Source organism: Protopterus annectens, chromosome 13.part0 (genome assembly GCF_019279795.1).
Source record: "Protopterus annectens isolate FY-2018-M chromosome 13.part0, PAN1.0, whole genome shotgun sequence".
Taxonomy (NCBI): domain Eukaryota; kingdom Metazoa; phylum Chordata; order Ceratodontiformes; family Protopteridae; genus Protopterus; species Protopterus annectens.
Genome location: NC_056747.1, coordinates 1,063,078,740 through 1,063,092,863, shown reverse-complemented (window position 1 = coordinate 1,063,092,863; position 14,124 = coordinate 1,063,078,740). Strand labels below are relative to the sequence as shown.

Here is a 14,124-nt window from a genome sequence, read left to right as displayed (position 1 = left end):
CTGTTTCAAAGAAGTCCACCAAGTTTAACAAGCATGATCTCACTTTGACATACCCAAACTGAGTTGAGTCAAGTGTTTGGAGATTACCTATATCTTTGTTGATAAGGTCCATGATGATTCGCTCCATGGCCTTGCAGATAAGGCTAGTCAGACTAATATGTCTATAGTTCCCGGAGTCAGTGGGAGCACCACATTTGTGCAAGGGGATAACAGTAGCCATTTTCCATTCAGCTGGGATGATGCCGGTGTTTAGACTATTATTGAAAAGAGTACCCAATGGTGTTACTAGCTCTTGTTGGAGCCCATGTAGGAAGCACCCTGGAATGTTATCAGGTCCCACAGATGCTGTGTTTTTGGCCTTAGAGAGGGTGTATATGACCTACTCTCTAGAGATACAAGGGTGGGGGACAAGTGGAAGGAATGTCATGGGGTATGTGTAGTGGGGACAGGGGATTGAAGTTTTCACAGAACCTATCGGTTAACAGGTTTGCTTTGTCCACAGGCTCAGTGTATGTGGTATCATTAACTACCTGTTTGTCACAAATCTGGGTGTTAACTTTTAGGCTACAGATGTAACTAAAGAATGGCTTATGGTTGTCCTTAGTTGAAGAAGCTAATTTGGATGCACAGTTTGCTTTGGAGGACTTCACATGAAGTCTTATTTGCTTGTTTAAACTGAGGAGGGACTGTTTCCAGTTTAGGGCATGCTCCCTCTTACTTTTGGATAACAATTTATTCCTCTTATTGTAAAGCCTGTTAATGGCAGTTGTCCACCAGGCATGATTGCTCTTCCTTGAAGAGCTTGTTTTGGTCCTATCAGGTACTGCCACAACAATGCCGTTATACAGGTGTTTGTAAAAAGCATTGGTGTAGAACTCGACATAGTTGCCAGTTCCATCTGAGGAGGGAGGTGCAGTGTAGCTATTTATACCATCCTTTAGAAGTATATAATCTGCTTTGGAGAAGTTTTTTAGTTTAGTTACTGCTGGGGGATCAGGTGTGATAGTTACTTGGAATGAGACTGATTTGTGGTCAGATCTGACAAGGAAAGACCTCACAGTGGTATCCACCAGCTGGTCCAGCGTGTTGGAGTTAATGAACCTGTGGAACCTTTAGGCAAGTTTGTCTGAGCATGAGTAATTTACACAGTCAATGGTTGGATAATTAAATTCACCCAGAAACATGGTGTTTGGATGTATCTTGATGGATTCCAGTAGATCCAAGTTGGCCGAGTGGGTGTCTTGTTTCATGGAGGGAGTCCTGTAGCTGGTAATGACTTGAATAGGTGTTCTACCAACAGATAGTTGCACCTGAAGTGTCTCCAGGGAATCATACTGTTTAACCAATTTGGAGGTGTACTTATCTTTAAGAAATACTGATACACAGCCTCCTTTAGCATTTATGCCTTCCTTTCATGGTCTTAACATCTGGTAGGAGGTGTAACCATCTCTATGACTGCACAGATGTCAGAGTCTTCCAAGGTGTGAACTGCTTCCAGTGAGTAAAGTTTCATAGTAAGACTCCTAGCATTTAGCAGCATAATCTTGAGGTTGATTCTGATGAGAATTGTAGGTCCTGAATATTGTCCTTCTGACATTGCCTAAAAAAGGCACTATGAGGATGGCAAGAACCTTTGCCAGTAGCCAAAATCTGAGGTGTGACAGATGAAGACCATCTCTGGCAAAGCATCGAGATCTAGCGATCATGCCATCCCAGGCTGACATAAACTGGATCCCCCCTTAGAATGACACCAGAAACTAAGCCAATTATTGAAGTCAATGATTTTCTGTTTATATTGTGGTATCATCCTAGGTGAGGGTAATATGCTGCCCAAGGCTAGGGACATATCTTCCCGTGACACATGATTAGAGAGCTCAATCATGTCTCTCTTCATGTAGTCCAGGGAGGTATGTCTCATGTTGTTCACACCAACATGTACTATGACCAAATCATAACAATAATTGTTGAGAGACTTGAATGCCTATGGGATCTGACGAATCCTGGAACCAAAAAGACAGATGACTGTGACTTTCTTGTTCAGCCTGGTGAGAGGGATGTCTGCATGGCTCACTATAGGGTCTCCTATGACTAAGATATCTGGAGTGGATGTGTGTTGCCTTATGGGCTTTGATGCTGACATACTTGTGTTTGCGTCATTATGTGTATTGTGCATTTTGGGTGTTATAGTTGGCTTAGTATGTATGTGTTTTGGAGGTCTCTGATGCTTAAGTAAATTTTTTGTGAGTACCTCTGCGTATGTTAGTATGTGTGTATGCTGTGTGTCATGAGTAGGAGTTGTGGTAGGTGGGCTGACAACCCGCTCTATGTTGCTGTCTACTGCGTGAAAGAGCTGTGATTCCAGATTCATACTGTAGGTGCATCTCTCACAAATGGTACAGGAATGATTTAGAAGTAGGTGGTTGTCAGTGTACATGAGGCAGTTGCTACACTGCCTCAGTAGTCCCATGTCAACCAGGCTAGTATGAGAAAAGGAGGGAAATTGACAGTTCATGGTCCTAGGAATAATCTTGGTCTGACTATAACAGTTGAAGAGGGGACACAACAGGGGAAGGTATTAGTACATTTAGGCACCAAGAGCTCTGGTTTAGGTAATACTTGCAAGGCTGGAGAGCAGGTGTCTGCAACCGGCTATCCCCAGTGCATGAATGCTGCATGATGCACAAACAGCGCAAACAAGCACAAACTGGTTCAAACACAGGCTTTTTATAAAGCAAAAAAAAAACAGGAAACAGCCAAAGTTCAAGTTATCAAAACACCCTAAATAGAGCCCTGCAACAGTAACTCTAGCTAGATCAGTCCAAACTGTACCTTCCTACCATGAAGGTACAGGGTGAGGCCTCTCCAGACAAAAGATTAACTGTTTTACAAGCTCCAAAGGTCACAAACAGTACTCGATTCAGTAAAAACCTAAACCAAGTCTATGCTAGTGTTTTTTAAGTGCAACAAACAAGTTAAATGAACAAAACAAGCACATGAACAGTAATTACAGTTGTAAGAGAAATTCAATTAGTAGACAATTCAAGAATTTTTGAAAAAAATGTAAAATAAAACATTACCTTAGAAAGCCATACATTATGTAAACAAAAGTAAATGGAATAAGCAAACAAATTAGATAAATGATCTTCCTTATTCTGCAACATGCAAAATGTGAATGCAAGGTCATCTTGTCACTCTTCCTACAATGAGCGGTGATCCATGAACTATCATGTTGTATATCCAAATAAGGTCAATTGTTGACAACCTAGAATGTCATCTTCTCACCAAGAATTTGTAGCTTATTTCTATGAGGAAAAAAAAAACAAAGAATCTGATCAATATCGAGTTCTGGGTTAAAATAAATAAATAAATAAAACATCGACAAGAAGCCATTTACAATTTTTTGAAAATGTGTTGTCATTACAGAATGCAGTTAATAATTCAAACACAAATTAATAAAATGGATACAATTTCTATAGCTATTATTATATAAGAGCAGATGTCTGCCATTTTTAGGGATAACTACATGCAAAATTATTAGTTAAATGCTGGTTCAGTAAAACTGACAATAAACTTTTCCATATACAGGAAGCTGATCTACATAATAATTACAAAGAAAGATAGAAACTATTATGACTAATGTAATCCTCTTCTGGTATTATCTATTCTTACAAATTTCAGCCATAATATTTGGAAATTCGAGCTGTTATGATAATTTGTTTTATCTAATAGTTTTTATAGTCTTTTTTGGAAGAGGATTTAGTGTGTGAGTAGAGGCATGACGTATATTTCTAGCGGTCATTGTAGGGAGGGCAAGGGAATATTGTTAACAGGCATTGCTGAAGGGGAGGAGGAGAGAATAGGTTGTCTTTCAGTACACACATATATGTTTTATGATGCTTTGGGCACTGGAGGTAAATTTTACAAGCATATTTTGGTAGTTAAGCTTCTAATTGCATTTAAGAACATTTTTGGTTCCTTAGGTGGATTAGTTTGCAGACAGCATTGGTAGGTCATTTAGCTTTGTTGGTACCTATTCTGGTCAGACTACTAAAACTGAAAGGAATTTATTCAAGTGAAGAGCAGGAGACCTGTAGAATATAAAGCTGAAGAGAAATGGAGCATTATGAAAGAGGATTTAGGATTAAGGCTATGCAATCTTCTAGATAAAGTAGCCTGAAAACAAGAGGAGCAGAGCAATTGCTTAATTCTGGGAATATTAGACAGTCAGTGTGCCTTTTCTAATAAGAAGCAGTAGTGTGGATTTCTGGAATAGTTATGTACAAATCTGCAGATTCTCTTTTAAGTTATCTGTACTGCATTGGTGTAGGAGATAGACATGCCTTGAAATTAGTGTTAGTGCAAATTCCAAAGTGGCAATATAAATGTCTCTGCCTAGAGCAAGCCAAATATCTATGACCAAAAAGGACAAACATTCTACAACATACGTTTCGAAAAACAGTTTTATTAATAAGATCAGGGAAGGAAAATATCTATCAAACTTGATTAAGTCCATTTTTTCCTATAGGATGAAAGTGCCCAACTGTTTTTGGAATAAAACACATTTTCTTGTGAAAACAAGTGAAGGAGTTCCTTTGGTTCTTAGTTTTTAATTTCTTTCTTTCTTTCTTTTTTGTTAACATAATTAATTGTAATGACTTCGAGATGATGTTAATCATTCCGTATAATTCTAAGTAAATTCAGAAATGACTAAATAAATAAATAATTTACATTGAACTGTATATGTTCTTTAAACCTTTGTCTTAAAAATCTGATCTTTATACAAAAGCAATTGTACATGTACTGTTGTGTTTCTATTATTCTAAATATTTTATTAACCAGGCACTTACATATGCAGCATTCTTATACCTATCTCATAACTTCAGAAACTATAATTATAATATAACACCATCAAATGAAATTCACATGTAGCATCCAAGAAAAGCTGGATACATTCCTCTTTATTTTGAACATTATGTCATACATGGAAAGCTTACCTTCATCATTCATACATCTATTTAAAGGTCTACTGTTTTCCTTACTCATTCTGCATGATTATGTTTCAGGCATCCATAATTTGTATATTTGCATACCTCATATTTAAGTATTCATAATAACTCACTTAAACTGTCAATCTCATTCTGTGTTAAAAACATGCTGAAGTAAAGTGCTTTGAATTAATATTATACTCTTCATGATCCCTGACAATATGATTTACTTCCTTTCTAACTTCCTACATACCCCTATATCAGATAATTCAATGTCCTGCCTGTTTTCACGCTGACAATTTTCTTTCTATATTTATTAATTCTTCATTCAAATGTTATACTGTTAAGTATTCTATTACAAAACTATAAATCAAACTTCACCAAGTACATAACTTGAAAGCTTCCATATATAATACTAACAATGCAGACATGATTAAAAAAGGTCAAAAAGAACAGATTACAGTGGTTCAGGCACATGTGTAGAAAAGCAGAAGACAATTTGGTGAAGATGATTTGAGACAGACAAGAAGAAGATACAAAGAAACAACAATATCCAGCAAAGAGATGGCTGAATTGTGTGAGAGAAGACTTGCAAACATTAGGTACAACCATAGAAGAGGTAGGGAAGTGGCACAGAATTGAGAAACATGGTAACAGTTAACATGACAACGTGATCCCATGTAGAAAATAGAAAAAAATGGGGTTGATGATAATGATGATGATGAAAGTGAGTTATTTCAGGTGACCAGGGAGAGATTCCCAGAGTTTGTGTTCTACAGCAGAGAATGTGTGATTGGTCCAATGCACGGATTTGTGGTGTTTGGACTGTTGGAGCTGTGTGTGAGTGACATTTGAGGTAGTAAGAGAGGATATTTCTAGTAAGCTTAGCTTAAGGTGGGAGAACTTTTCATGATGTAGTGATATGAAAAGCAATGCTCCCAGTAAGACATTGTTTCACTATTTGATAGGAAGTCATTTGGCTTTGGTAGGAGTTAGGCAATAAAGTTTCTCTGGGGGAGATTTTCTGATGAAGCTGCAAGTTTTAATTGTGATGGTTTGTAGGATGGAAGTATTTTTCTGAAATGTAGATAAAATGGAGGGATCATAAGCAGGCTGAGATAAAGGACTCTCACCTATGGCAGCTCTCACTGGTGCTGCTACGTAAGGAAAGATTTTCATGGTACAGTAAAGAATAGAATACATTTTGTTTCAGACTTTTTTTTATGGGGCAACAGAAGTCTAGGGTTTGCTATAGACAAATACCATGGTATTTAAAAGATGTAGATTTTTCTATCTGAGTGCAGAACCGAATCCAGCACTAGGCAACCTAAGCAGTTACTTAGGGCATGTTTTGTCTCGGGGAGCTCCACGTTGGCTTGGCTCACTAGAAAAACAAACTTCAGTAAAACTTCATTAAATAAGAAAAAAACTTCAGTAAGACTGATAATAAAAAAAACTTTGGTAATTTCAATGTTGAACACAGCAAGCATTAGAACCTCACAGAAATTGGAGAACTTAAGCCCCAGAAACCTCAGCGTTAGGACAACAATGTTAACATACATGGGATAGTTAGAAAGCAATGTCTGCTGTAAAAGAGAAATGGCAAGCCCCAATGAATTTGTATGTGAGAAACACAGGAAATATACAAGCCAATAAATCTGTATCGTTTGTGTGTGTGTGTGTGTGTGTGTGTGTGTGTGTGTGTGTGTGTGTGTGTGTGTGTGTAATATAAGCAATGTATTCTTCAAGGGCAGGAGGTAGTGAATTGGTAGATGAAACACTTAAATGCAAAGTTGTTTGCCAGCAGCAGCCTCTTCATTACTTATAATTTTCTTTAATGTGAAATTATTCAGATGACTTTTACTTCTGCAGGGATTGTACATAATAACTGAGATATGTGGATTTACAATGACAGCAATTCAAGTAGACTTTTTTTCTGAAATATTCTGAAATGGGTAGTTTTGTCATTATTGGTTCATGTGTTTTGTCCATTGCTTACTGGAAAAACTGTTATGTTTAAAACTAAAAATGTAAAACACACTCTCTAACAAGTGATGCTGTATTAAACAAGGAGCATAATTTAATACTATCATAAAGGTGAATCAAGGATCACATGCATTTTTGTGTGGTCCTAAAATGTGTGCAGGGGGCCATGGATGGAAAAAAGCTCAAAGGCAAACTTAATCTGCCACTGGCCAGATGCATTTTTTATGAATGTAGGTTTCAAAGAATGTAAGTTTCAGGGGCAGAGAAGTGTATTGTTGCTCATGCTTAGTGTGCTTTCATTGTAAGACTGTATTGTTTTGTTTAACAAATGGCTATCAGTGTTTGTATGATAAAATTTGAAATAAAAGTTTTAAATTAAATCCAAATACATATAATAATTGTAGAAGTAAAAAAGAAAATAGTATGCACACCGACAGGTTTGAACTGTGTTTATGGCAACTGGGTAGAAATGGCCAGGTGATGTGCCACTAGAATGCCTGGGGGTGCTTGCTTGTGGCGGGCCCTGAACCATTACCCTGCATAGGGCCCCATTTGGCCATGATCTGGCTCTGTTTGGGTGTTGTTAAAGACTTTGATAACTGGGAAATGCATGGTTTGGACAGCTTTTACTACATTCTGAAAAGTATAGTTTTAGTTTTGGATGGGCTGAATATTAAGTTGTGGTTGATTATTGATTACTTCAGGAAGTATAAATGTCTTTGAAAATGGTTTATATGTCAGTGTGGGAATACCCTGAACTGTAAATGAGCATGTTGTCAGTGTATAGCATCAGTGGTATATGAGGAAAGTCTTAAGGAAGTCTGCTAATAAAAATGGAGAACAGCAAGGTAGCCAGGATGACGACCCAAGACATACATTTGTACAATGCAGCATCTTCAGAATCAGATGACCTTATATTTAACTATGAAGAGGTTATTGACCCTAGGGGGAGTTGCAGTACTAATACTGATTTATTTTGGTTTGTCAGGTAGTAGGGAGTAGGCCTATGAAGACTGCTCCTGCAAGGTGGCCTTTAGCCATATGTAATAGGATATCATCTGTAGAGGTCCGCAGGACAAGTGTGTTGCTTTTCTTTGGTCAGAAGGTGTGCTGTTTTAAGGAGAAAAGAAGATAGCTGTAGATGAAAGTAATGCAACTCGAAATCCAGTTAGACAATGTCACCTTAGAAACTGGCAAACCCAATCTGAAATCAGAAAAGGAAACAAACAACTGGTCTGACTTCCAAAATTCTTTGGTCCGTTGCAAATAGAAACGCAGCTGTCTGTGAACGTCCAACTAGTGAAAACGGTATTCCACTGCATTGCTATGACTGGGAAAGAAGACTGGTAGTTCAATGGACTGATTCAATGTGGCAGGAGAACAAACTTTGGGGACAAACAAAGGATTGGTATGTAATGAAACCCTGTCTTTATGAAAAACTAAATAAGGTGGTTTTATAGACAGGGCATGTAGCTCAGAAACACATCTGGCTGATGTAATAGCTACCAAAAACAGAGTCTTCCAAGACAAGTACTTTAAGGAAGCTGAATGAGATGGTTCAAAAGGAGAGGGTGTTAGTTTCAACAACATAAAATTTAAGTCCCAAGAAGCCACAGGTTCCTGTAAAGGTGGTCTCAACAAGGTGGCTCCTCTCAAGAAGGTTTTACATAACTTATGCAACATCAGGTTAACATTTGGAAATCCCAAATAAAAATGTGAAATTGCCACCAATTGTACTTTGATGGTGGCTGTGGCAAATCCCTGCTGAAAAAGCTCCGAAAGAAATTCCAGAATTACGGGAACGGGAGTGGTGTAAGGATCCACATTCATTTTCTGTGCCCAAATAGAAAACCTTTTCCACTTACTGTCATACAGTCTTCTGGTTGATGGTTTGTGTAAAGATAAAAGAATATGGGACACTAACGATGAAACATCATGAAGCCTGACTAGAGATGGAACTGGATCAGCCAAGCTGTCAATTGGAGGGTGTGGAGAGAGGGGTGTAGCGAACCCGACATGTGGGTCAGTAGATCTGGAACTGGGTCCAGGATCCAAGGATCGTCCAGGAGAAGAGGCTCGAGGAAGGGAAACCTGACCTGACGAGGCCAGTAAGGAGCAATGAGGATCAACTTGCTTCCCAGTCAGTTGGCTTTCTGTATCACTTTGGGAATTAGAGGAAAAGAAGGGAATGCATAAAGAAGTCCTGTGGGCCAATCGTGTACCAGAGCATCTCTGGGTGCTTCCCCCGGAGGGGGAATTAGGGAAAAATAACTGCTGCACTTGGCACTGACTGGACTGGCAAAAAGGTCGCAGTAATTCTGGGATTGATTTATTCATTGATGTGTGTGAAAAACAACTAAGGAATGTGCTCAGTAATGAAGCTACTAATGTTTTTTATAATTTATCTAAATGTGAACAGCAAGCGTTAAATAACTTAAAATGCTTTAAAAGTGTTGAAATACGCCTGGCAGATAAAGGTAGAGGGATTGTTATTTTAGATAGAGACAAATATATTGCAAATATGTTAGTACATTTAAGTAACACCGATACCTATTGTGAGATTTCTGCAACTCATGTTAAAGCCATTACAGACAGATTGCAAGTTTTTTTTGTTGATATGTTAATAACAGGCATGATTTCTGAGCCACTTTTTGAATACTTCAATATAGAGTACCCAGTGACTCAAATTATGTAAGGCCTACCAAAAGTCCATAAAAACATGGAAAGTCCACCCATGCGACCTATAGTATCTAGTCGGCGGTGGGCGACAAAACCACTGTCGATATATGTTGAGAAAAACCTGCATCCTATACTTAAGGAATGTACTGCTGTCTTATTGAACACTAAAGATTTTTTGAGAGACCTAAGTGTACATTTGGAGGGTATAGATAACCATGTTGGCTTGTTACTCTCAACATAGAGTCCCTTTTTACAGTTATTCCCCATTCTTGGGGTATAGATAATATAAGGGAACTACTCAATAGAAAAGGGATAGAAAATACCAAAATTCGACTCATGTGTACCCTACTTGAGATCATCCTAGAAAATAATACCTTTGTATTTGGCGACAAGTTTTATATACAGAAGGTTGGCGTGACTATGGGCACTGCTTGTGCCAATAGCTAAGCCAACCTAGCACTTGTACAATGGGAAACTGAGAATATTTTGACAGGCAACATTTTTGCTAAGTCTGTTATGTTACAAACATTTTGTTGATGATATTTTTCTGTTCTGGCATGATAACGAAGATAATGTGCAGCAATTTTTAAATTTCATTAATACCATTACTCACTTTTTGAATTTCACATACAAATACTCAAATAGAGAAATAGTGTTTTTAGATGTAAAGGTTACAAGAGACACACTCAATTATGTTCATACCTCCATGTATAGGAAACCCATTAGAAAGAACAATGTCCTTCATAGTTTTTTTTTTATTTTTTATTTATCATTTGTTGACCGGGAAAGTCCGAGTAGGTTCCACAGAGCCTGTTTTCAGCGGAGGCCCGGGGAGAAATGCTCCAGAGTAGTAGTAGTATGCATCCTAACTACACTAAAACCAATGTGATCAAAGGACAGATAGATGCATGAGACTATATAATGCTGATGATAGTTTGTCTCAGGCACTTACCCTGTTAAAACATGAATTTATTAAAAGGGGATATAAAGCCAGAGATATAGACAAACAAATTAAAATGGCTTGTAATGAAAGAAGAGAGAGGTACAAGCCCTATTATGACAGGACGAGAATCAACCAGGATAACCAAAGTAACTATGCCACCAGTACCACAGTAATCAGGAACCTAGAGAATGATGTATTACGTATCCCATTAACATTTGCAAGTAATATCAGTACAGTCTGTGATATAATTAAAAATAATTGGGGCATATTGTTAAATGTGGTTGAACTAGAAGGTGTTATAGGGGCTACACCATATTTTACCATTAAAAACAACATGTCATTAAAAAAACAGTTGTGCTAGAAGAAGTTAGATGGTGACCACTATGCAAGGTCTGATAGGCTAGGTACCTTTCCGTGTAAAAGGTGTACAGCCTGCCCCTTCATATTTGGGGGAGGGCAGTATACACACCCGACTAGAAAGTTCAGCATTGATACACGCTTTTATAAAGACTGTCATAGTAAGAATGTCATATATTTTGGTCTCTGTACAAAATGCCCAGCCTACTATGTAGACAAAACTAATCGGCTGCTCAAAGATAGAGTCCTAGAACATGTAAGGGACGTTAAAAATAAAAAAAGATGCATGTTATAAAGGAGGGAGCCACACACTCCTTCAAATTTCTAGTGTTACACATTATACAAGAAAATAAAAGAGGTGGTAACATGAACAATAAGACCGAAGCCTCAGAACAAGAATGGATAATTAGATTTCAAACTGACAGACCACCTGGACTAGATAGTAAGGTTTCACTGAAACCTTTTCTCAGGAACAGGGCTTTGAAACATTGATTATTATGTTTAGTCACATCTTTTAACATCTATACATATATTCTACAGTTTTAACACTATCTAACTCTACAGAGCAAGCCTTTACAGTTTTTTATATACATTTTTAGTCCATTATTTATATGATTTGATTGTTTATATAGTGTATGTCTTTTTAATTTTTATTTTCAAAATACTGTCAACTGATTGGATTTGACACAGATGTATCATTATTTAAACAAGATCTGCAGTTACTGTAGTATGTCTGAGGAAACAAAGAGGACTCTGTGAAAGCGCTCACATGATTTATATAGTTTTACTATTTTTTATTAAAGTGTTTTGCTGTGTGCATTCCAACAAGTTGGTGGCTTTTTTGGAACATTATACTTTTATCGTTGGTTACTTTATCCAGATTCAGGGGATTTGTGTTTGATAGTCGCAGCAAGGTTGTCCCCATTTTAGGAAACTCTGTTCCACTATTTCCCATTTTAGAGACCACTTGTGGGGCAGCAGGATTGCCCAGCTCAGCTTGTCGGCTATCATGTTGGTTGTCTCTGGTATGTGCATTGCCACCAGAAAACACTGGGAAGAAATCGCCCATTCCCAATCTCGCATGGCCTCTCGACAGAGTGGGAAAGATCTGGTACCACCCTGTTTGTTGATATACCACACAACCGACATGTTGTCCGATTGTATCGCAATCGTCCCTGGAGGAAGAAGGTACTGAAGTGCTTGCAACGCCAGAAGCAGCGCACTCATCTCCAGAACGCTGATATGCAGATGAGCCTTGTGTTCTTGCCATGTGCCGTGGACCGTCCTGCCCAGATAATGCCCTCCCACCCGACCTGGGAGGCATCCGTGGTCACAGTGGCAACTGGTTGGGCAGGCACAAAGGGAGCTCCCGTGAACAAAATGTTTGGGGCTATTCACCAACGAAGGTCCTTTTTGCATGATTCTGTCAGCAGAATAGAGTGATTCAGTGGCAGGTATTGGAACGACCACTGGGAGAACAGGAACCATTGAAGGATTCTCATATGCAACCTGGCTAGAGGTATTAACAGAATGGTTGAGGCCATCGTTCCAAGAAGTTGAAGAATCCACTTTGCTTTGACCTTCCGAAGTGGGAGAAGTCGCTGAACTTGTGAGATGAGGTTTTGTGCTCTTTTGGCGAGAAGACAAACTGTCATAAACACTGTGTCTACCTCTGCACCTATAAAAATCCCAGATTATGAGGGCAGTAATGCAGATTTTTCCCAGTTTATGGAGATCCCTAGTTGAGCACAAAGCTGGATGGCGATGTCCCTGTTTTGGAGAAGTAGATGCCTGGTGGGGGCAATCAGGAGCCAGTCGTCCAAATACAGAAACACCTGGAATCCCTAACGTCTCAGGTGAGCTGTCGCTACTCCCATGCATTTGGTGAACACCCTGGGGCTGTGGTGAGACCAAAGGGCAGAGCACCAAACTGATAATGGCTGGCTCCCAGCCGGAAGTGCAGATACCTCCTTGAAGCCTTGTCCATTTTTATATGGTAGTAGGCATCTTGGAGATCTAGAAAGCACATCCAATAGTCGTTCCCTAACAACGGGAGTACTGACTGCAGTGTTACCATCTGAAACTTGTCCTTTTTCATGGATTTGTTTAATCTGCTGAGGTCCAATATTGGCCTCCAGTCTCCGGTTTGTTTTGGGACTAAAAAGAACCTGGAGTAAGTTCTGGATCCTATCTGGTCTGCTGGCACAGGCTGGATGACTCTTTCTGAGAGCAACTTGTTGATCTCCACAGTTGCCTTATCCCTATGATTGGGTGGAACACCTGGGATCTTCTTGGGAACAAATGGTGGAAGGGAAAAGGGTATGATATATCCTCTGGTAACAACTCTTTGTACCCAGTTGTCTTGAGTTAAATTTAGCCAGGCTTCTGGATACAAAGAGATGCAACCCCCGACTGGCCCCAGAGAAACGCAGTCGGGCCCCACATCAGAAGCACTGATAAGGCTGCCCTCGAAAGGAACCACCACGGCCTTGCTGATATTGCGGACTGCCCCTGCCTCTAGGGCGATGTCTACCATTTCCTCCTCCTCTGCCTCTGAAAGAGGATTCACTCTGTGTGTCTGGAAAGGCCCTCTGGGACTTTTTGGACCACATCTTACCTCCCCTTTGACCTCTGGGGTATGGTCGAGAGGGGACGGTAAAACAGACTCCCACGGCAGAGACAGTCTTTCCTTCCTGTTCACACCAAGTGAGTGTATCTTTCACCTTGGAACCAAACAAGGAGGAATCATCAAATGGGGCATTGGTGAAGGTGGACTTGAACAGCTCCGCAAAATTACACAAGCGCATCCAGGAGTGGCGCCTAAGGGCAATTCCTGAACCCGCTGCTCTGTTCGCTCCATCAGCCACATGAGATATGAGCCGCATGGTGGAGTTAACTATGGAATTTAGGGTGGACAACTGAGCAGAGGTCCTATCCGGGACTCCCTCAGGACAAGCACCCTGTATGGAATCTCCTAACTCCTTGAGGAGATCCCTCTGCAAACTCGTGAAATGGGTAAGATAGTCCAGGGATGGAAGTGTAAAGGCCACTGAACTAAATACGCGCTTTCCAAGTCTGTCCATCTGTCAAGACTCCTTGTTTGGCGGATGTACAGAGGAAGAAGTCTCCGCCAACTCCTTCTTCGTGGCTGCCACCACCACCATGGCATCTATG

General features: G+C 39.5%; 1 protein-coding gene across 2 annotated transcripts in view; it reads right to left on the bottom strand.

Moving 5' to 3' along the window:
* The window catches only part of LOC122788120 (alpha-2,8-sialyltransferase 8F-like), a 719,095-nt gene extending 715,797 nt beyond the window's left edge, over positions 1-3,298 (bottom strand). For both annotated transcript variants that reach the window (XM_044055059.1, XM_044055060.1), the window contains exon 1: positions 3,078-3,298. In XM_044055059.1, coding sequence (XP_043910994.1) covers positions 3,078-3,184 — 107 coding nt within the window. In that variant the 5' untranslated portion in view covers positions 3,185-3,298. The remainder of the gene's footprint in view (positions 1-3,077) is intronic.
* Between the last annotated feature and the right edge of the window lie 10,826 nt (positions 3,299-14,124).